General features: G+C 46.8%; 2 protein-coding genes across 2 annotated transcripts; one reads left to right on the top strand and one right to left on the bottom strand.

Annotated features, from left to right (window-relative positions):
• Positions 1-1,322: 1,322 nt before the first annotated feature.
• AHSA1 (activator of HSP90 ATPase activity 1) lies at positions 1,323-7,538 on the bottom strand. The gene is made up of 9 exons (XM_009101855.4): positions 7,313-7,538; positions 6,771-6,961; positions 6,505-6,587; positions 5,726-5,843; positions 4,033-4,121; positions 3,565-3,699; positions 2,715-2,816; positions 2,149-2,200; positions 1,323-1,730 (listed from the first exon to the last, which is right to left on the bottom strand). Exons 1-9 carry the CDS (start codon positions 7,390-7,392, stop codon positions 1,558-1,560), a joined length of 1,023 nt encoding a protein of 340 aa, XP_009100103.1. The 5' UTR covers positions 7,393-7,538; the 3' UTR covers positions 1,323-1,557.
• Positions 7,539-7,750: 212 nt separating this feature from the next.
• VIPAS39 (VPS33B interacting protein, apical-basolateral polarity regulator, spe-39 homolog) lies at positions 7,751-23,008 on the top strand. The gene is made up of 20 exons (XM_009101857.4): positions 7,751-7,879; positions 7,996-8,088; positions 8,592-8,691; positions 9,988-10,131; positions 11,117-11,155; positions 11,514-11,578; positions 13,597-13,653; positions 14,574-14,666; positions 15,339-15,372; positions 15,825-15,927; positions 16,016-16,043; positions 16,205-16,278; positions 16,831-16,906; positions 17,196-17,330; positions 17,797-17,838; positions 18,210-18,299; positions 18,694-18,780; positions 21,333-21,422; positions 21,733-21,837; positions 22,101-23,008. The coding sequence occupies exons 2-20, from the start codon at positions 7,996-7,998 to the stop codon at positions 22,119-22,121; spliced, it is 1,476 nt and encodes a 491-aa protein (XP_009100105.1). The 5' UTR covers positions 7,751-7,879; the 3' UTR covers positions 22,122-23,008.
• The last annotated feature ends 97 nt before the right edge of the window (positions 23,009-23,105 follow it).

The raw sequence follows: 23,105 nt of genomic DNA, 5'->3' as shown, positions 1-23,105 counted from the left end.
AGAGAAAACCAAGCATACAGGCTGTGCAGTGGGATCAGCGTGCTCCATCATGTTACCCCCGCGCCCCCCCCTGCAGCCTACCGGGTGCATACAGTGGTTCATCTGTGCACAAAAATCCTGGCAGAACACCTGCATCCATTTTCCCAGCCAGCCAATGCTTTAGGGAAGACAACCCTGCATGGCACAGGGAAGCTCTACCGTACCTACAGCTGCCTCTTTGTACAACTTGCTTTGTTCTCACAGGTCAGCTCAGGGATGAGTACACACTACAGAATTTTGTTCATGCTGCATTCTTGATGTCTGTCTGTACACACTTTATGATGATTTTTTCATACTTCAGCACTTTGGAGTAGTGAGAACAGGTAGAATGCTCTTTATAGTTTAAAAGGAGACTCCCACAACTACATTCAGGGATTTTTTTAAAACAGATGCTGAAGTTTTTTTTCTTGTCTTCTCTCTTGAAGGAAACACCACATAAAATTCAGATTTTAAAAATTAAAAAAAAAAACACTCAAGAAAATCCCCAAACCAGTAAATTTCACCCAGTAACATTACTTTCTTCTAGCTAACTAGAAGAGCTCTGCAGAAAACTCTAGGAAAAAAACAAAGTATACAAGAGAAGCTCATGCCTCAAAAAGAAAACCAAGCCCTTCTCTCACCCTTGACGTTAAGCAGGTTGACACTTCTGATCAGTCAGACTTTCACCCCTCCTATAAACAAGTTTATGGCTTTTGAAGACAGCTCCAGGAGCTAACATATAAACAGATGAGAATAAGCATTTTTCTTCCTCACAAGTTAAAGGAATAGCTGAAGTATGATGAGCAAAAAGTACTGCACCCTGTAGACTCTAAATGGAGGTAGGATTTATTTCTGAAAAAACAGTTTGCTTCGGCCTGAAGCTCTTGGAGGTAGCTGGCCCTGGGCCCCACAACCTTCTAGAACCATTGTGCGGGCAGGAGTTTCCCCAGTCCTGGTTTGCATGATTGTCATTCTTGTAGAGCAGACTAGTGGAAGTGTAAGAAATTACTGCATTGAAGGGGATGCAAAGGAGAGGAACAGCTTGAACAGGATCACAAATCCCTTCAAAAATGGGAAGGGTTTGAAACATTTACTACCAGCAGATCAAAAGCAGAGGGAAAATGAGCAGCTGCTCAGACTAAAAACTGCATCAAGCTCATGCTCTCTACTCCTCCAGAAGTGAGGAGTAAATCACGTTGGCATCAGCAATCCTCATTGATCGGTGTTTTTCTAGACAGATCCCTCCCTCAGCCTATCGCCCAACCCTTTGAACTCAAGCCAATCCGAGGACACGAATTCCACAGTGTTTTTTAAGTTAGGTTTATTTAGCAATAGAAGTATGTACATGTAAGAGAATCCCCTGCAGCACAAGACATGCACAAAGCAGTGAGGGACTGAAAGTGGTGCTGCTCCATGGCCTTCCTCATCACCTGTCATCCCACTTTACTCAGCGGCAGGGCCAAGATTAGAAAGGAACAGGCGAGAATTTTATCAGTCCATGTGGCAGAGTCTTCAGGCAGAGCCTCTCAGCAACCGGTATTAAAACAAGCGAGCACCGTAACCAAATGTCTGTTTAATGCCCTCGAAGTAGTAGCGCTGCCAGCCTTGCTTTGTTCTTTCTTCCTCACTGGCAGGAACGCCCTTGCCTTCCAAGCACACCTCTGTCTCACCACCTTTGTCATTGAAGTTCAAGGTAATGGTTGCAAAGTGCCCTAGAGGAACCAAAGCAGGTCTGTCAGCAGTGTGTACAGTACATACAGCCCCTGGAGGCTGCTCTGCCCCTCCTTTCACAGGACACCACTAAAAACTCTTCGAGACCCTTCCCAGAGGGTCTACTTATGGCAGCTGTAGGCCTTCCCTAGAAACACAGCTAGAAGAGGGCTCCCCCTCCCTGCGGTTTGAAGCAGTTGCAGCTACAGCTGCACAAGCATCGACTTCATCCTTCCTACCTGGTCACTGCTCTACACTGTGGCTGAAGATGCAGACATGATAATGTGGGATAGGAAGCTGGGATAATACTGGAGCAGCTCCCAGAATATCCTGTGCTCCCGGATCAGGAGCCACAATAAAGTATGGCAAATGGGGCTGGTATCCTTCAAAGACAGGGAAGTCCATTTCTGGACTACTTACCAGCTGGCCAAGATTTAAATCTCCATTTCATAACAAGCTGCTTCTCAGGAACCTTGAAAAGGAAGACAAAGATTAAGTAGTAATTTTTGGAAATCTTACAGTCTAATAGAAAATATCTAGAATTGTGTTGATAAGAATGAAGTCTTAGAGATCCCTTGTGAAACACAGACACACAAAGAGATTTAAGTGTCCTTTTCAATTCCCTTCTAGAAAGGTATGCAGCCCCAAACACTGAGACAGAGTCCAGAAGAGACTGTCCAGAAGACTTTAGTGGCAATTGAGTCAAAGAGAAGAAGGGTCAGTTATTATGTTTAACACTCCTCCATCCCCTGATAAGTAAAATCACAAAAAGACAGGGCAAAACTATGACTAGAAGTCCCATTTTCTCCCCAGACTGAAGTGCCATGCATTAATCCATACTACTAGGAATGCTTCACTAGCTACAGAAATTATTACTATTGGGCACCAGGTAGAACCCCACAGTTAGCTAACAAAAGCATTGTAACAGAACTGAGAGGAAGTTACAGCCTGATAACAGGGCTGCCTCTGAACTGGTTAGTACTTACTAGGTCAACAAACTCTCCTGTGACACTGCCATCCAGCAACTGAAACTTGCCTCCTTTATCGGCCTCCAAGGTGGCTTGTGCATGGGTGAAAGCTTGGACCATCTGAAAAGAATTCAGGAGCAGATCTGTATTACTTGACATAGTCCTCCTGCAAACTTGTTGCCTAATGCCTCCCACCCTACTACAAAAGTTCTGGAAGAGGAGGTAGGTCAGTAGTGTAAGGTCTTCAGCAAAAGACAAAACCCCTGGCCAGAAAAGCAAGTTTTTAGCTACTACAGCAGCATTTCACCCGCCCAAGGAAAAGAACCTCCAGCTTTCATAGTGCTATGCAGTGTTCTGAGTCACACAATGGTTTACTTTGTTGATTTCTTAATGAAACCTAATTCTTAGAAATATTCTTTGCTTTTCCATTTTTCTTATCAAAATAGGAAGAACAAAATACTGTGTTTAAATAATGATACAATGCTGCTTTCTCATCCTAAACAATGTAATACCGTGCAGAAAAGTGGAAGTTATTCCCAAAGCATGCTTTTGATACCACCTAACCTAAAAAGAAAAAACAAACCAGAAGCACACAACTGTAAATCCCAAGTGATCTGGCCACATGCAGTAAGGGATAGACCTACAGACAGATGCTGACAGCAGTCTGGAACTTGCTTCTGTTGGCACTACTCCCCTCTTGTCAGCTGTGTGAAAAAATGCACACACAAGCTTAGAGCAACTACTCTGCAGAACAGCTTTCTTATTCCATTCTCATGGATTGTGAGTGTCCTACAGAACTTCTTAAAAACCTTATTAGAAAGAGCCTCCTATATGCAAAGAACAACTCTCAGAAGCAGCCAGGCATTACCTCCTGAGTAACGAATACCCGGTAGAGCTCTTCAGGAGATGTTAAGAAGGTGTCCTTCAAACTGATCTTACAGGTAGGGATCTTGACTCCTATGGATTTGGACTGTGGTATGGCAGTACTGCTCCTGGCAGCCGTCTAACAAAACAACAAGGAAAACAAACACAAACACACTTTTTTTCACCAAAAAGAAAGTGAACAAATGGTTCACATATCCAAGGGGGAAAACCAAGGCTCTTAGTAAAGATGCAATAAGATACAACCATACTTAAATGTAAAAAGCAGATGTATCACTTTGCTTGGAAGAAACATCATGTGCTACCAATGGGAACAGCCACACCTATTCCAGAGACTGCCAGTTCCTGAATGTATATATCCTATACACAACACAGGTTGCTGCTCTAAGTCCCAGAATCTAATACAGCATACCTTTCTTCACTGATCCCAAAGCATGTTTGCAGTTTTGTTTACCTTGCGGTCTTCTGCTTTAGGAGCCACCTGAGGTGCTGTTTCCATATGTTCACCGTTCACTGTGGGCAAAATCATGCCCTGGGTGAATTCTGGAAAGACAGGAATGTGCCCATGAAACCGAAAAAAGATCAAGTAAACCTTCTGACTGTACTTTGAAATACAATCAAAAAGGGCTTCCTGGTTTCCCCCTTGCTCTTGGCTAGCATCCATGACTTAAAACAGTGACTAGAAAAAGTAAACAGACCTCTTTTCACAAGTAATTAATTCTTTCCCTTGCTACTCTCCACCAAAGGCCCTGTCAGAACCTGCCTACAGTAACAATTAGGAACTTACCTCCTCTTCACAGCCCAGACATAGCATCTTCCACACACTGCTCTCACATTAAGGTTGGTTAGCCTTAGACTTGTGTAGCTTTTTTCCTCTCTCATTCTCTAATATAAATTGCAATCACACCTCAAAAACTTTTGCCTTGCTTGCCTACACACACCAAACCAAGCTTTTCCACTTCTTGTATCGCTGCAGTAAACAACAGTAACTTCCAACTCCCTCTTTATCTTTAGCCACACCAGATGCCAGGACTACACAAAGAAAGCCAGGCAAGCCTTGCCAGCACCCTGTCCACCAGCACTAACTTTTGTAACTCCATCAGAACCTTTAGCCTCATTCAGAATTACATTTGCTTTTTCTCCAGCTCAGTCACTCCTGCTTTTACCAATTATACAACATTTTGCTCTTTTTTCTTCCTCTTCATCTCTTCCGAGAAGCAAAATTCCATTAGAAAGCAGAATTTTATCATATATGCATAAACCTGTATCCTACAATACTTGGTTCCCACTTATTCTCATTTATTGCAGCCCACAAGATCATACAGATTTTTCTAATTAGCATTCTTATCTTTCACTGGGTGACTGCATCACCCAGCTTGAACACTACAGTGGCTGAAAAAAATCCAAGAGTACAGAAATTTAATCCTGGAAAAACAGCAGTCAGTGGCGGTTTGTACCCAGCATATCTAGGACATGTAATGTAATATAGCTAAATGGATATAAAAAGCAACTGTAGCATTCCCAGCCTGTATTTGAGAGGAAAGCCAAACTCAACCAAAGTGCATTGATTTAACTCCAACTGCTGGACTCCGATTTAACTTGGGAAAAAAAAAAAAATTGATCCAGATGCTGAGACAGCTCATTAAAAGACACCAACAAAACCGGCAGGGCAATTTTCAGACATCAGTTATTCTAAAATCCAAGTAACACTAGATGTTTTTACCAGTGTGGCAAGAAGGAAAAAAAAAAACCCCAAAACAAACTACAAACTGGAGAAGATATCACTTTCCAAGGGGGTAAGCCAACTGAAGGCCAAATTGTGCCACAAGCAGTGACTATATCACTGGGATGACCAACACATTTTACTGGCTTTCATTTTCTCCATAGCTTCAGGATATGAAGGGCATTCTCAGTTTTAAAACATTAATTCAAAAATACACAGTTTATTACTGTCTTACCACCAAAACTAATCTTGCTGGGCTGTGCTATGCTGTCTAGAGCCAGAAATGCTTCTTCCCAAAATTACTGTTATTGCTCTGACACCTTCCTGTTGAGATGGAGAGAGCAACTCCTCTCTTTACTCCAATCTCTTCTTTAGTATTAGTCCATATGGGTTCCCATAACACTTCTCCCTCTCAGCTACTTACCCGTTTTCAGAGTGCTGATGTAAGTTTTCATTGCATCTCTAATTTTTTTTGCACCCTCTTGCTTCATCAGGGTCTTCAAGCTAGTGTCAGGCTCATCTTTAGCAAGGCTGACAAGGATCTGAACAATAAATACAAGCACTGATTAACAAGGACATCTGTTCACAATTCTTTTATTACTCAACTCAACATCACAGACTTTGTCTAAACTTTCATAAACAGCCCTGCATATTTATTAATCTTTCACTTCAACTCTCTCAGCCTACAGTACTGTACATGTGTGCCTAAATACCTTCTTGTGCTACAGAGCCCTTTGCATGTAGAAGACAGGAATTAATTTGATAAAGATACAACATGATGGGGGAACGACTCTTTATCAGGGAGTGCAGTGACAGAATGAAAGATTACAGTTGTAAGTTGAAAGAGGGTAGATTTCGATTGAAAATTAAAAAGAAATTCTTCACTCTAAGGGTGGTGAGGCACTGGAACAGATTGCCATAGAGTCTGTCGATGCTCCATCCCTGGAAGTGTTCAAAGCAAGGCTGGATGGAGATGTGAGTAACCTGGTCTAGTGACAGATGTCCCTGCTCATGGCTGAGAGGTTGGTAATAGATGACCTTTAAAGATCTCATTCAACCCAAACCTTTTTTGATTGTGTTAACTTAAGCAGTCTCTAACAGTAAAAAATTTGACACAAATGTTCTAAGAAAGGTAACAGGAAAGGAAATATTAATGCTGTGAGTAGTCCTGTTAGAATACTCCATGCATCCAGCTTTGCTTACCTCAACTTCATCAATGTCATTTTCATCCGAGAGATTAGGAATCTCCACGTAACCTTTGTACTTCACTCCTGTCTTTGAGGTGCCTGCAATTATAATTATATTGTTCAGATCAACCTTTCTTACTCTGGTTGTTGTCAAAGCAGACTTGTATTGTATCAAAATACGACACTTCCCTTTATTATTATTTCCCAAATGAGATGTGTATCCTTACCCTTGATATTATACATGAATCTGACCTTGAAAAAGAAGGAGTGCATATAACTCACCAGTCCACGCCAGCTTGATAGCCCACTCATAGAAGAAGATAAGTTTCCCTTTGCGGTTGTTAATGGAGGCCTCTCCGTCCAGTTTACTCACTTCTGTCACCTCACATGTCCCTTCCTCACCCTCCACCCTGACAGGCAGGAGGAGAGCTTTCAGCCGCTCAGTGGACCAGTTGGAGGCATCCCTCTCTGTCCTACAGGAAAACCGAGCAGGGTGACAATCTGGGGCAAGCCATGCTGACAGTGCGTATTGGGACTACCCAGCGCTCCCCAATATCGTCTCCCTGCCCGGCTTCAACACAAACACACACAGATTTCTTCCCCAGGCCACCTCTAGGCATTCACCCGACACACCTCGGCTCGGGCACCCCGCCACACACGCACGGAGTCGGGGCCGCCCCGGAGGCTCAGCACGGACACCCCCGCCCCAGCAGCAGTCCGCGAGGAGGGGACGGGAGGCGGCCCCTCGGCCCGCGGCTCCGGCCGTGCAGCCCCCTCCGCGCCAGGGCTTCCCGGGCGGCTCTGGGGGCAGCCGTCCCTCTCACCAGTGCCAGTTGTTGACGTTGGTGGCGTCGGCCCGCTGCTCCACGATCCAGCGCGGGTCTCCCTCCCCCCACTTGGCCATCGGGACCGGGATTGCCGCCTCCGCTCCGAGCGCCCGTGGAAGCTGCTAGAACCGCCGCGCCGCCTCCCGCCTTCCGCCCGGCGCGGGCCCTTCCGGCACGCCCCCGCGGCGCGACTCCGGCTTCTTGGTTCCGCCCGGCTAGTGGGTTCTGCCGCGCTGCAGGCTGCTTGGGGCTGGAGCTGGTACTGGTGCTCGTACTCCCGTCCCCGCCGGCCCACAGCTCCCGGAGTCAGTCCACAGTTCCCAGAGCCCCAATCCCGATTGCCGTCCAGACACCGCTCCGCCGCTCTCGCAGCCCGCTGGGACTGGTAGTCCGAAGCCAAGTCAATGCGGCCCGTGAGGCACGCTGGGACTCGTAGTGCGTCAACGACCAGCGGCAGGGCCGCGGCCAGGGGGAGAACTACATGTCCCGGCGTGCTCCGCTCGCGGCTGCCCCACCTCGCCCTGCCCTACTGTGTGGCGCTGCTGGCGCGGGAGGGGCGGCGAGGTGAGAGAGGGGCCGGGGGCGGCGGGGCCGGGACTTGGACCAGGGGCGGGGGTGGTGATGCCCCCGAGGCAGCCCGTCCGTCCCTCTGCTGAGGCAGCCGCGCTGTGCCATTGCAGATGACCAGGGTGCGGGCGGACGAGGAGGAGTACTGGCACAGCTCCAAGTTCCGGGCCTTCACCTTTGACGATGAGGATGACGAGCTCTCGCAGGTAGGGAGGGTCTGACCCTGGAACTGCCGGTAAGACACCCTCGCCGGGTGGGCCCCCGTAGCCGTCCCAGCCCAGGTCTCGGGCCTGCACGTCGCGGAGGGTTGATGTTCTGTAGGTGGGTTGTCACCTCCTGCCCACTGTGGAGGTTACCGGGGGCTCCCGTCTCTCTCCACAGTAGCCACTTTGAAATCTCATTAGAACGTGGGTCCTCGCCCATGCAGCAAACCGCATCTCTCGCTGATTGAGCTGTTAGTGTCCCTGTAGGTGTCCTTGGGGTTCCCACTGGTGAGGAAGGGCTCTTATCTCTGTTGCACAGCTACAGAACTAAAATACCATCCCGAGAAAAAGCAATGGAAGTTGAAGAAGCTGCATTCAAAGTTCTTTGGGAGATGTTTGATGATAGTAAGAAACGAAGTGCATTCTACAATTCTGATGGTAGTAGGAAACGAAGTGCATTCTACAATTCTGATGGTCCTTATGCAAGGTCACTCTTTTGTATGTAGCTAAAGGAATCCAAACGGGCAGTGAACAGCCTTCGGGATATTGTCGATGATGATGATGATGACCTCGAGAGGGTCAGCTGGAGTGGAGAACCAGTGGGAAGTAAGTGCAGAAATACTGCAAATTATCTTTGAGACAGAGGGGGTTTAAAATTGCTGCTTAAGTCAAGTCACTTAAGTCAGGAGTATTATTTGCTTTCTAATCCTGCATATTTAATCTCATTCAAGTCTCCCAGGTCACATTTTAAGCTACTTGATTTACCTGAGCAGATCCACTGAAAAGAGGGTGAGCAGAAGCCTGAATTGTATTAAAAAATAGGAGTGTGGACAAGTGGAGGGAATTCAATGTGTGTTTTCTAATATGTAGCCAAGCTCAGAGCAGATATTTTGGGGATTATGGACTGATACTCATCTTGCTCAGGTGGCCTGTGAGATTCTAGGTGATCATTTCCTTCACATCACTGTCCGAAATGACACTATTTAAAGTTTTGATCCCACAGCACTTTAAGCAGATATCCTTAATATCCAGATATATTAATGTGTGTTTATAGAATGACTCTGACACTTGAAATTTGAAAGGGAACTGTAAACATTAAGCAGATGTGTTTCTAGTGATGATGGGAGCAAGTTCATGGCCCACACACAATCCTGTGTGTTGTGCTTTTGAGTTCATGACCCACAGAATTGTGACACTTGCTAGCCAGTGTCAAATTTACATACGGGTCACCCAAAGGATCTCCAAAGACTGATCTTCTTGTCCTTTGCTGTAGCTCTTCCCTCTGCTTTCTTTTCCCACCCAGGGTCTCTTTACCTTTTTTATTGTGGTTTTTTGTCTGTCATCCTGATCCTAAGATATGTGTGTTGTGCATCTGTGTGAAAACAAGGGGAAACTGTACTGAACAGGCAGGAGGGAGACACATGCATCGTTGCCAGCAGCATATGCACACTGAGAGCTGTTTTGTCGGTGTGGGAAGGAAAACTGTCTTAGTCTTCAGTGTTGAGGAAAGCATGCTCTTAGCCTTCTGCAATTTGAGGTAGGCCAGGGACTCTCTGTCTTGCTTTGTACTTTTAGAACAAGGACTATGCTTTGCCTCACAAAATAATATATAAAAGGTGGGGATGTCTGTGTATTCCTTTTACACAAGCTGTAGCCAGCTGTACAATGTTCCTGAACCAGCCATTTTTGGAGGACAACATGCCACTGCTTAACAAGCAGCATTATATGAGACTGGAATTCTGCATGGAGAGATGCACTATGTTTACTTAGTGCTGAGGATCAGACTTACCAAGATGTGCTAGTGCAGAACTGACCAGCACACATCTGATAATGTTTCTGCTGTGCCAGAAGATCATTCTTTACAGACTCTTTCTCAGATAAAAATGACCTGCCTGCACACAGGTATCTCCTGGTCAATCAAAGAGACAGCTTCTGGCAGCACTAGCTCCCTGGATGGCCGAGACTCCAGCCTACAGAAAGGCTCTTCCTCCTATGCTGCTCTTCCCAAACAAGCTTCTTCCTACTCCCTAAGCAGCCTGTTCAAAGGTAAGGTTCATTATAGATGATATTGACAAATGTGTTTTCCCTTAAGACTGTCAAGGGGCAATGTGTTATCTTAAGTAAATTGTTTCATCTGAAGTGTATTGCAAAACAGGGAAGCTCCAATCTCTCCTCAGGGTGGAAGTGTATTGCTCTCTGGTCAGAAAATGAAGACTGTCTTGTGCAGTAGATCACATGCTTTTGTGGAGTGGGAAGGGGCTTTGGAGATTACATCTTCTTAAAATCCAGGTTCCAAAGAACAGCAAGGTAGAGCACAGCACTATGTGGCAATCTGTTTGGTTGGTGGAAAAGAGCAGGCTGCAAAGGGACTGGCTTGACCCATGTAGCCCTCATTTGATTTTGAGTTCTGTAGAGAAGACAGATTGATTATCCTTTATTTGGAGCTCAGCTGGCTGCTGTTGGTGTTGGTTCAGCAAACACATGATAGCAGTAGTGGCAGTGTAGCTGGTTATGGGGGGAGCTGTGCAGCAGGCTGTGGACAAACATACACAGCTTGCAAGAGTTCAGCTGTTTCTCACACAGCAAGACAACGAAACAGCTTTTACTTTGTCTCTCTTTCTTGGGGGTATTTTTTACTCTCAACTATGACAATAAAGTGATGAAGAAAGGCATCCAAATTGCAGCCCTGGTGTGCGGAGCTGTCCATGTTGCTGTGCCCTATGTTGCTGTGCTATGTGCTTGTGCCTCTGCTCTGTAGGTAGATGAGTGAATTCAGGTCTAACTTCTCCTGGCCTCAGCATCAAGAGAGCAGATAGGGGTGTGGTATGGTTTGCAATGCCACAGACAACTTCAATGCCTTAGAATGTAAGCAGGTGAGCCCCAGCTGTGCTGCTGTAGTGTGAATCACTGTACAGGGAGGCTTATTCTATGGGGGCCTAGCTGCAGTTAACTGGCTTGCAGTCTAGGCTTGTGTTCCCTGTGAAGATGTTGCTGGTGAAGGGACAGTGTCTAATCAGTGCTTTTATTTCAGGACGAAACAAACTCTCAAGTTTCCAGTCCCTTTCAGATGGTAAGTTTTGGGTCCCTGCCTCATTCTGGGAGGGGTGCAGATTTACAGGAAACAAAGCATTTCCAAAAAAAAGGGAAGTATCATCTGCCTTATGATGCAAGAAGGGAAACTGAATCATGTGCTGTCTAAAAGTTGAATTGTGGATCCTTCTTTCCTCAAAGAAATTAAAGAATTGGCATGATGATTTGGGGTAATTACTTATGTACAACTGACAGCTGTTTGTTTTAGAGTAATGCTTTATTGCCATTTGATGCTTAAGTTTGGGTCATCTGCCATGAAAACCAAGAGAGGGATGGGTTTGGAAGTGGATGTGAATCGGGGTTTTTACGTACTACTCATCTGTGCCTTTTCCTCTCAGCCCTCAGTGACACAGGAGTTAAAAACTATGCCCCAGAGCTGCGCAGACCGAAAGCTGAGTACAAGGTGAGCAGCCTGTGCTTGTTTTATACCAAGATTAGTGAACTTTCTACTCTACTGGTTTCATGGGAAGTGATTAGTTGCTGTTTCAGGCAGAAGAGGGCAATGCATGGAATAGGACAGGGAGGTGCAAAATGCAGCCTTGCAGTAATTTAAGCGTTCTCTGCTTTTGCTCAGAAGTATGGAGCTTTGCAGGGGGTCTTGGTTTTGATTACTCCTTTTAATGAATAGCCTAGTAGTCTTTGTGGAAAGGATTTCAAAATAGTGCTTTGTCTGTAAGCTGCTTTCATGTCAGGTCAGATAAACTGGCATCACATGTGGTTTTTTTAAATATGAAAGTTTTGAAATTTCTTGTTCCTGAATCACTGAGACAATACAGGGAGTTGTGCAGAGGCAGTGTTTCAATTGGCAGGAATGTTTGTCTACCAGATATGCAGTGATAAGTGTTATAGAATCTAGAGGATTTTGGGACTAGGTGGATTCCTCTTACTAGATGCGAGATTGTGGTCCCGTGTCCCTAGGTCCAAGCAGTAACAGGACTGAGCTTATATTTCCTGCAGAGACAGACATGCACAATACTAACACAGCTGTCTGCACAGATTAACACAGACAGAAACCAATGCCTTTTTTAATAGACACATACAGAAAACACTCAAGCTTGATACTGAGCCTTCCTTTTTGTCTGACCAGTTCCACTAGTGGAACATACAGTGTATGGGTCCCTCCAGTAGCTGGTCTTAGACATCTGGTTTGTTTTGTAGCTGAATCTCAGATGCCAGTCTCCTCCAGTAGCTGGCATTTGCATCCTTAAGCTGCTAGGGTTCATAGTCCACCTGTCCTTGGCCATCTGATCCTCCCCAGGTTGGTGTATTTTGTCAGTTAGCCATTAATGGCGTAATGTAACAGACAGCACTTCCTCAAAGCACAGCAGGAGAAACAAGAGTGCCTTGTTGTGTTCTGTTCTGGGCCTGCAGAAGCAGTGAAACAGGAAGGAGAAGGATTATACAGCCTCTTAAATGCAAATGGGGTTGGTGTAAGTGGGGTGGGACAAAAAAGGGAAAGTTAGTGGCAGCTTTTGATGAGTGTCCTGACAGTGACATGCTGAGAAGATGCCTCTGGCCAGAAGTGCTGGAGGGAACTCTGGTGCTCAGGATATTTGACACTCAGCTGTACATTGATTTGAGAGACTCATATGCAGAGATCTTCCAATAGGACTGGGTCAGACCTTTCATCCTTAGATTTGAGCTTTCAATAAATCTTCAATGGATTTAAAATTCAGTGTCCTCTTGTTGCTTCCTTTCTCTGGGCCTTTTGAGGCAGAAAGCTGAATAGCAGCTGCTGGCTTGAGTGCCTCACAGAGACCTAGATGACTTTATGGTGTCTGAGTTAGGAGTGGCTCAGGCCACCATCACTTTGTATCCAGTGCTTCACATCGTAGTGTCTGCCCGCTGCAGGGGCAAATTTAGGTTGTTGCAGCAGTGGTAGCATATTGCCTTAAGTTGGTTCTCCTTCAGACTTCAATGCCCTTGTCACTTTGTCCTTGTCTTGAGCAACTCCCCAGGTGCTTGCCTGGCTGTTGTCTCTGTGGTCTCCACGCTGCTGTGGAAGACTCACCAGCAGAAGTCTGTCTGAATTGTAACAAGAAACTGACTCCTTGCCCTTCAGTTTTGGGTTAGTCTGTTTTGCATGTATTTTGTTTGTCCTGAAAGCAACACAGGTTGCAAGGAGAACAACCTGGTGCAATGCACTACTTATAAAGGGTATGATGACAGACCTTACTGAGGCAGTAGAAAGGCTGTATTAACATATGGGCCTTTAGCTTCCCTCCACACAGCCTATGCAGAGTCTGAGGGCTCAACATTTGCGCCTGAAAAATGTACATACACATCCTGCTAACACCTTTCCTGGAGCAGCTGAATGATCAGTGTGAGTAGCTACATGTAGGCCATCACTGATGCAGCAGAAGTGGAAAGCAGCTGGGAGATTGCTGAAATGATCTGAGTGCTTTATTTCTCTTGTGGCAGGATTACAGCGGTGACTGGAGCCCCAAAGATACAGTCAGGCGAATGCAGAGGGGCAAGGTAAGGACTTTGCACTCCCACCTGCTTGTAAGAGATGGAGGGTGGGTGGTCCCAAAATGCTTTACACTTTGCTGTGCTCCTGGCTATTCTGGGAGTGTGGAGGGCATCTGTGTTGCTTGCAGCACCTAGCAGGGATGGTGGTCTGCCTGTCTGTTACTTTGCCAGGTGGCAGTGCTGGGATCACACTAGCTCAGGAGCAGCAGGAGAACTTCAGGGTTTTGTTGCTTTGTTTACTTGAGTTGTCCCCTGAGCAAGGCTCTGACAGTAGGTATCTGTACTGTTATGTCCCTTTCTACCCCTTCTGCTCCCTGGGGCTGGGTTTATTTAAAAATCTGAGGGGGTGGGGCTTTATCTCCATTCTCACTTGGTGCCAAATGGAGGGAGGAAGACAGAGGGAGGAAGACGCTGGAGCTGTAATCTTAGTCTCAGCTGCCTCAGTATGCAGTGAACACATAAAGAGATTGTAGTTTCACTCTGCATATGTCTCCTCAAAGGCTGAGGTGAACTAAAGGCTGAGAGAGGCCACAGATGTGGAGTAAGAAAAAGGGAGAAAGAGTTGTGACTCTACTTCTCTGGTCTCCTTTGTGGAAAGGAGCCTGCAGACTTTCCTCCTCCTGTCAGGGCTTGTGGTTTGTGGTGAACAGGAAAGTTTTGTCTTGTTACAAGTGTGTTTGTGCTAAATGTACATTGTCTGCTGTCCTAGACTGGGCAGTTATGAGGGTTTGACTGCAACCTCGTGGACAGATTTCCATGGATTATGCGGCATGTGGTTTCAGCTAAATGAGAATTTCTCCACTCATTGGGAGGGCAGTTATTCATGTTGCTGAAGGGCTTATGGGAGAGGAATGAATAATAGCTTGGATTCAGCCTGAGGACTGTCTCATATCTCACGTGCCTACTTCTTCCTGTTCTGTCTCTAGGTCTGCTCTCTAGAGAGATTTCGCTCCCTGCAGGACAAGCTGGTGCTCTTGGATGAAGCTGTGGCAGGGCATGATGGGAATGTCATTACAGCTGTGAGTCCTGCTGGGGCCATACAGGGCTGGGACTTCTGGGTGGCCCCATAGAGAGTGCTCGTCAGAATGCAGTCAGCTGGCCACCTGGTCTTGCAAGACTGGGGGGTGTTCTTTAGTTCAAGCCAAACAGTTACTGGAAAGTGTCAAAGCTAAAGACTGGGAAATTCTGTATTCCTGCTGTCTTTCCTGCCACTCTGCAGAATTGATGTTAATAACACGGACTCTGATCATTAAGCCTTACAGATTTTTGCAACTGCTTCTTGAAGGTGCAGGTTTAATCTGCTCATTTCAGCACAGAAGATCTGGCACCTAGCATTTGGGATCTGGGGCCTCGCCAGTTTTTCTGACTTTTGAAGTATCAGACGGGAAATGGGATTGTGTCAGAGCTTACTTCTTCCGGGTCGTTTAATTCCTTGGATTTTGCATGGAAAGGTTTTCCTTTGTAAATTTTGGCCTCACTTATCTAAATTCCAGAGTAGGAGCTTAGGCAAGAATCCAGGCAGCTATGGCCCAGGCTCACTGCTGGTCCTGGGTGTTGTGGGTACCAGAATTAAGTTTAGTTGCTATAAGAGCTGAGTTTTCAGAGGCCCTTTGCAAAAACTTGTCTAGGCCTTGACCAGTGTGCTGTTTGTTTGTCTGTCTTAATTCTGAGCTATCTGGCTGTGCTCACAGGTCCTGATATTCCTGAAACGGACGCTGAGGAGAGGTGAGCATGACTGGGGCTGGGATTCCTATAGTGTGTCTCAATGAAGGATGGAGGGGGTAATTTCTTCACTGGGTGCAAGTTACAAAGAGAGCATCTGGGGTATTGCTTTTTTACTAGGCATGAAATATTTTTGTAGCAAGTGTAATGTAGGAGGTAGGTGGTGGGGGGGGTGATGTCTACAGAAGGCTCCAGAGAGGAGCTTTAAGCAGTGGTAGGTGGTGGTGATGAGATGAATGAAAATGAATCTGTAGAGGTAGCACATGGCTGTGAATTCAGCTGTCAGCCCAGGGATTGGCTTTTCTGTGCTTCAGCCTCCAACACTGTGATTTGAGATGGGATAAGGTTGATGAATGCTGCCAATGGCTTTCAACTCCGTGCACTGTGTTAAGTCCCCTCTGCTTGGTAGTGATATCTCACTTTACCCACCTGTACATAAACTCTCTACCCTGTAGAGATCTTGTTTCGGGAGCTGGAGGTGCGGCAGGTGGCCTTGTGCCATCTGATCCATTTCCTCAGAGAGACGGGTGAGCAGAAGTTCCTTCTGGATCTGCTCAGGTGAGGCTGTTGATCCATCTTGTGGCAGGGCTGAATGTGCTGCTAGGAACCTGCCTCCAAGTTAATGCTTGCTAATTCCCTTTTGCAGGTTCTTAGACAGGACTGAGGAAGTTGCTGTGAGTATTTCCAGGAGCATAAGCTCCATTACTGCAGGGGGGGAGGCTGGCTGCAGAGTGTGTGGGAATCAGGCAAAAGCTTTTGTCCCCATTTCACCCTCTGGAATACTGTATCTCCCAAATCCATGAGAACACACTGCTTCTTTCCCTTCTCCCTCCAGCTGTCTCAGTACCGGGAGCATTTGAATATCCAGGATGTAGAAAAAAGGAGGGAATTTCTGAAAGGTTGCATTGGGTAAGAAAAAATGCAAAATCAGGGGAGGGATGTGGATTCTTCACAGAAGGTGGCAGTGAAGAAAATTAAACCTCTGTGCCAGTGCCATGGCTTATGTGGATTGAGAGCTGACGTCGGTTTTCCCTTAGCGGGCAGCGGGAGTAGAGTTGTGAATGCAGTGTAGACCAGAGAGGAATCATTTGTGGTGATCACTAGTCCAGTAGCTTTTACTGCTCATTCAGGAGGAAAGATGCTTCAAGGGACTTTCTGATCATTGACCCTTCAGATTGTGATGGATGAAAGTTCTGGGTGCCTGAGCACTTGAGGAAGTTGGTAACATCCACTATAGGTTATTCTGTGAGAGATACCACGTAATGTTTCTTTCTCTGGAGCCTGTCTAGGAGAGAGGCAGTTGGAGAGGGCAGTGGGTCGGGAACTTGAGTAACCACTAGCCATTCAAGAATGGGAGCTTGTTTGGTAGAAAAAAAATTCTTCTAAGAGTATTTAGAAGTAAGTGAAGGATTCTGTGTTTCAGAGCTGGTCACAGTATCTCTTTTCTTCATGTTTGGCCAGGCTGCCGTTTTCAGCTGAGGATACCTCCCACATCCAAGACCATTATACCCTGTTGGAGCGACAGATCATCATTGAGGTAGGAAATCTCTGCTGGTCGGGAGATGGCTGGGACTACCTGTGAGATCTCTTGCTGTCCCTAACTTACACCACTTTGGGTCTAACCAGCCTGCCCTGGCTAGTGTATTCGTAATTGCTGTTCAGGCTGCTGTGCCAGGCACATGTGAAATACCACATCTGAGACTTGATAGCATGTTGGGGCTGTGCTTTTACATTGCTGTCACAACACTCTCTCTACGTCTCTATCCCACAGCTAAACAGGCAGTTATCTTGGCTCATGTTCCCCGTCTGTCTTCCTGATTCTACAGGCTAATGATCGGCACTTGGAGATGGCTGGGCAGTCTGAGCTGTTTCGGAAATATCCTCGCAAGGCTTCAATTCTCAACATGCCACTAGTGACCACCCTCTTTTATTCCTGTTTCTACCACTACACAGAGGCTGAGGTGAGGATGATGTAGCAGAAGATAAGGTTGCATCCCATCCTTTTAGCCCTCAAGATGTGAGGTGGTCAAGCTGTGGCATATTAAGGAGAAAAAGGGAAAGAGAGGTCATATTTCATCCCTCAGAGAGACTTTGTTCCCTGGCACCAGTTTGGGGTTTTGTGCTCCAAGACATTCAACCTGTCAGAGAGTTGCCTCCTAGAAACCACTGTAAATCCCATGTGACTGAGGTGTGTGGTACTGGTAGTGCACCAGTTGAGGATGTAGGGAAACCAGACCAGACAGCTAATGGGATGGGATTGTTGCTCTCTTCTGCCATCTGCTTCGTCCTGTGGCACTGATAAGAGCAAAAAGCAGTAAAATCTTGAGAAGATTGACTTTGTGCAAGGCAGATGCCTTAAAACAGGTGTCTGAACCCCTGCTCAGGCCTGCCCTTCTGAGTTTGCACTGACTTGTCTGCTTTCTCTAGGGAATGTTCAGCAGCCCCACCAACCTGAAGAAGACATTTAAGGTGCGTGAGTCTCCCCTGTTGTGGCAGCACTAGGTGAAAACATGCACAGTCAAATTGTATGTAATGAAGAAGCTCAGTAGGAGGAATCTGAGGGGCTCAGCACTGAGCTAGGGAGGGGGCCATGGCATCCTTTTTGAGCAGGGCCCTTCTGGAGTCTCAGAAAGGCAATTGGGAGCCTGTTTGCAGCAGCACTTGCAAATCCCCACTTCCTAGTCTCTGCAGTGATGTGTACGGCATCAGGCAGCACCTTGCCTCTTTGCCTGGGTGTTGGTGCAGGTCCTGACAGAGCTGGAGCAGATGCCATTCATGTCCAGCCCACAAAGACCTTCTGAGCTGTGCTACTGTTTTGACTGCAGCTTTCTGCCTTGCAGATTCCTGATAAGCAGTATGTGCTGACTGCCCTGGCAGCCCGTGCCAAGCTACGGGCCTGGGGTGATGTGGATGCCCTCCTCACCACCAAGGTGAGCTGCAGAAAGCCTTGCTGGGGACACAGTCCCAAGTACTGGCATCTGCTACTGATAGCTTGCTTGTTCTGGAGTTAACTGAACAGACTGGTTTGTTTCAGCAGGGCCCAGCACCTCTGCTGAGAGTGTTGCAATACTTTCCTCCTCTCCCTGCCTAACACCTCTGCTGGGCCTGGCTTGGCTGCAGCAGTAAGGTCAGAGAAGGGGGCTGCTCTGAGCTCTGCTACCAAAGGGATTGCAGCCAGCCTGTGCCCAGCCACTGCGTGAAGGGCTCTGCAATGGGATGCATGTGGTGGCTGTGGAGTATGTTGCTGGCACTGGGAGAAAAAAAAAAATTTGTGGTTGGGAGGATTATCCTTTCGGGTTAATGTAGGTTTGGTTCTCATTTCAGAATTGGCTGGGTTACACCAAGAAGAAGGCACCTATTGGCTTCCACCGGGTGGTGGAGATCTTGCAGAGGAACAATGCTCCTGTGCAGGTGAGCCAGGAACCCCTGCTTATGTCCTGCTCTTTGTTGGGATTTGGTGTATGAATGACTCCTCAGGTGAGCTGCTTCCTAGCTGGAAGTGGGAGAAGCTTGCTAATCTTCTGGCTTTGCCAGGTGGGCACAGCACACAGCTGAGTGACCCAGTCCTCAACAGAAGGTGTGGTGGTATTGAGGGTGGGTCTTAGCTATGACTGCAAGAGGGACAGCTGGCTAAAGTTGGCTGGGAACCTGGGAACTCTTTCCATGTGCATTGCCACCTTTCTTTGCTACATTAAATTTTCTCTTTCTTAATTTGGCTGGCAGTGGTTAACCCGATCCATAGCAACGAGGTAGCCTAACATTCTGTTGATAGGAGGAAAGGTGCCAGCAAAACCTCAGGTCTGGGCATGAGGAGAACAGACTTCAGGCTGCTCAGGGAATTGGTAAGGTCCCCTGGGAAAATGTTTTTGCAGGCAGTGGGGCCCATCAGTCAGTTTTTAAGCATGACCTTCTAAGGGTACAGTAGCAGGCAATTCCCAAATGTTGGAAGTCAGGCAGGCAAGGCAGAAGGCCAGCTTAACTGAACAGGAATAATGTCTTGGAAATAAGACAGAAAAGGATGGTGTAGAAGCAAGGTCAAATGACATGAGAAGAATACAGAGATGCTGCTTGCTGCTGTAGGGATAAAATTTTGTACAGCCAAAACTCTACTGAAGTTGAAGCTGGCCAGAATTGTGGGGAACAAAAACCAGAGTTTTTACAAATATTTTAATGGGGATGGGTGGTGTAGAAATAGCATTGGCCCATTACAGGATGAGGATGCTCACCTCATAAACAGATGATGGATCCAAGTGGTTCTCAGTGCCATGAGTTGGACTACAATGACTGTGAAAATGATCAACTCCCAGTCGACCCTGAATCTATGCAGGATATGCTGCTTTAGTTGGAAATCTATGGGACATGATGGCATTCATCAAAGAATCCTCAAAGAGCAAGCTGATGTAATCACAAAACCTCTCAATGATTTGTTGAGCGGTCTTGGGAACCTGGATAGATCCCAGATGACTGGAGGTTGGTTAATGTCCCAGTTTTCAAGAAGGCAAGAAGGAGGACCTTGGAGACTGTAGGCCTGCTAATCTCATTTCAGTGCATGGTAAAGTTATGGAGAAGATTATTCTGGGAGGTATTGAGAAACCTGGAGCACAACATAGTCACCAGCACAGTTTCATGAGAGGAAAGTTCTGCTTGTCAAATCTGGTTTCCTTTTATGACAAGGTAACCCACTTGGTTGATCAAGGGAAGCCAGTCCATGTAATGTTTTTGGATTTCAGTGAAGCTTTTGATATCTCTTGGAGTATCCTTCTGGACAAAATGTCCAGCACACAGCTGGATAAACAAGTGATGAGATAGGTGAGCATCTGGTTCATGAGTTGGGCATAAAGGTTTACAGTAAATAGGGTGACATCAGACTGGTGACTGGTTACTAGTGTTGTTTCACAGGGCTCCATCCTCGGCCCTGTGCTCTTCAACATCTTTGTAAATGACTTGGATGCACAACTGGAGGAGATACCAAGCAAGTTCGTAGATGATACAAAACTGGGAGGAGTTGTTGACTCCCTAGAAGGCAAGGAGGCTCTGCAGAGAGACCTTAACAAATTAGAGGGCTGGGCAGTCACCAAAATTAAATGGAGTTCATCAAGGGAAAGTGATGGATTCTGCATCTGGGATGGGGCAACCCTGGATGTACGGACAGACTGGAGAATGAGAGACTGGAGAGCAGCACCATGGATCCTGGTCACTGGCAAGTTGAACCTGAGCCAGCAGTGCCCTGGCAGCCAGGAGGGCCAGTGTTGTCCTGGGGCATATCAGGTACAAGGCTGCCAGCCAGGCAAGGGAGGGGATTGTCCTGCTCTGCTCTGCACTGGGGCAGCCTCACCTCAAGTGCTGGATGCCACAATATAAGAAGGTTATAAAGCTATTAGAGAGTCTCTAAAGGAGGGCCATGAAGATGGTGAAGGAAACCATATGAGGAGCAGCTGAGGTTACTTGGTGTGTTCAGCCTGGAGGAGACTGAGGGGAAACCTCATTGCAGTCTACAACTTCTTTGTGAGGGGAAGAGGAGGGGTCACCAGTGACAGGACTCAAGGGAGTGGTCTGAAATTGTGTCAGGGAAGGTTTAGGTTGGATATTGGAAAGAGGTTCTTCACCCAGAGGGTGATTGGGCACTGGAAAAGGCTCTCCAGGGAAGTGGTCACAGCATGAAGCCTGACAGAATTCAGAAACATTTGGACAGTGCTCTCAGGCACATGTTCTGACCCTTAAAGATGGTGCTGCACTGGGACAAGAGTTGGACTCTGTGATCTTTGTGGGTCCCTTCTAACTCAGCTTCTTCTGTGATTCTGAGCTTTGTAAGCCCCGCCTCTGGGATCCTGAACAGTCTTGTTGAGGTCACTTGTTCCCTAAAGAAGGGGCCAACAAACTTGAAAGGTTTTGGGACTGGGGTGAGGGAATGAGGCAGGACATACCTGTGGAAGGGAGCTGAGACATTCTTCTGTTTCTCACAGGTGCTGCAGGAATACGTGCGCCTGGTGGAAGATGTGGAGACCCGGCTGAACCTCGCTACCAAATACAAGTGCCATGATGTTGTCATAGAGGTAGGTTGCTGCTGTGTGAAGAGATGGGACATGGGCCTGCTTTTTCTCCCTAGCTCTTCTATTCTCTGCCATGTGACACTTCTGTCATGTGCCTGGTGGTGTTTGTTTATCCCTGTGGCATGGGAAAATTGATAAGGTTCCCAAAGTCCATGAGCCAAGAAAGTGGCTCCTAGCATTTGTGCTGTGAAACTGTTCTGTGTTGGGAACTGCATGGGGGATTGTAGAGTTGCCCTGCCCATCTGCAGGACACGATCTAACCGTGGAAGTGTCCCTTTCTCTCAGCTGGGTGCTGGTTTTGCCCTTTATCTAGACCTATCGAGATCTAAAGGATCGTATCCAGCTGACAGCATATAAATGCAAGGTGGAGCGGGGCTCTGCGGAAGAAGAGAAGATACACAGCATTCTCAGCAACGTGGTAAGAAATGCTTACTCTTTCTTCCAGACACTCTCACCAGAAACAGGTAGAGATTAGGTGTAGGGGCATGGCTGTCCTATGTACTTTCTATCCCTGCTGGGAAGGTCATCTTTAGTTTGCATTCAGGGTGGGAATGAATGGTTATACTGATAGAAATAGCACACTCTGGCCGTAGCTGTCCTTGTCAGGAATTGGGAGTCACTAAGTTGGCCCCTGGGGCTCGGTGTTCAGCATTGTTAGTTGTGTCTTGTTCCCTCTTTCAGCAAATCCGGTGGAAGAACTGAACACCTGTGGAACAGCCTGTTTGGCCATCACCTTGTCACTGAAAGAGGGAACTGCAGAACCCAGTCCAGTGCCAACAGAGCAGCTCTGTTACTACTCATTGCATGATCAATGTTCGTCGGTGACAGTGGGTGCCCGTGCCCAGTAGGACCGTGGCGTTCAGGCTGGTTGAAGACAGCTACTAAACTGTAGCTGGCAAAACCATGGTACCGATCCATCAGGGCTGATTCTTTTTGGAATCTGATTGTATTGACCTGGCTGTAAGCCAGGCATCACTTGTGTGTGTGGAGGGAAGTTGCTGGGCACAGCAAGATAAATGTTTGCTCTGGGTGGTGCCTGGGCTTGTTCTTGCATAAGGAACATAGTCACATTTGTGAGTCTCTCCACCAGAGAGTGCTGACCAGTCCCTGTAACAGTCAAGCTGGCTTGGGCATCACTAATCATGGCTGTGTCTGGAGTAAAACCTACCCTGGACCATGTTCTCCCTGTGTGAAAGTGCTGGGAGGCAAAGGACCACTTGTATTTTTTTTTTTTTTTAAATTCTGGCCCACTCTAGGAAAATAGGTGTGTGAACTCCTGCAGAGAGCCAGGACAGCAACCTTTGCCAGTATCTTCCTACTAGCATCCTGCAGCATTTGGAAGATCCCTTTATCAGGGAAATACCTAGTGCAGAGGTGGTCAGAGTACATATGGGTTGGATGGAGAGCAAGCAGGAAGTTCTCTCAGTTGACACAAACCTGCTGGCCCCAGCAGCTCTTTTCTCAGAAAGTGTTATGCCAGGAAGGATTGAAATGCACTTTTTCAGAAACACAACTCCTCAGGCAGCTGCTGGCTTCATCCTTTCAGACCTCACTTCAATTCTATAAATAAAGCTGTCTTTTTCTCCTTGGCCTGTTTCTTTCCTTTCCCTGCTAAGCACTTTGTCACTCTTGTGTGTTAATCCTGAGCAATTTATCACCTCCCACAAAAGGAGTTGCAGGATGTTT

This window comes from Serinus canaria, chromosome 5 (assembly GCF_022539315.1).
Source record: "Serinus canaria isolate serCan28SL12 chromosome 5, serCan2020, whole genome shotgun sequence".
Lineage (NCBI taxonomy): Eukaryota > Metazoa > Chordata > Aves > Passeriformes > Fringillidae > Serinus > Serinus canaria.
The sequence above is the reverse complement of the archived record's forward strand: the minus strand, read 5'-3'. Positions and strand labels throughout refer to the sequence as shown.

Bases quoted from the DNA above. Each gene is read 5' to 3' on its own strand.
- AHSA1 (XM_009101855.4), bottom strand. From the start codon at position 7,392: ATGGCCAAGTGGGGGGAGGGAGACCCGCGCTGGATCGTGGAGCAGCGG. The intron at 4,122-5,725 runs GTAAGTAGCTGA...CTGTCTTTCCAG, and splicing joins CATCAGCACTCTGAAAACGG to AATTCACCCAGGGCATGATT. The intron at 3,700-4,032 runs GTAAACAAAACT...TTGTTTTGTTAG, and splicing joins CTAAAGCAGAAGACCGCAAG to ACGGCTGCCAGGAGCAGTAC.
- VIPAS39 (XM_009101857.4), top strand. From the start codon at position 7,996: ATGACCAGGGTGCGGGCGGACGAGGAGGAGTACTGGCACAGCTCCAAG. The intron at 11,579-13,596 runs GTGAGCAGCCTG...CTCTTGTGGCAG, and splicing joins GACCGAAAGCTGAGTACAAG to GATTACAGCGGTGACTGGAG. The intron at 16,044-16,204 runs GTGAGTATTTCC...TTCTCCCTCCAG, and splicing joins ACAGGACTGAGGAAGTTGCT to CTGTCTCAGTACCGGGAGCA.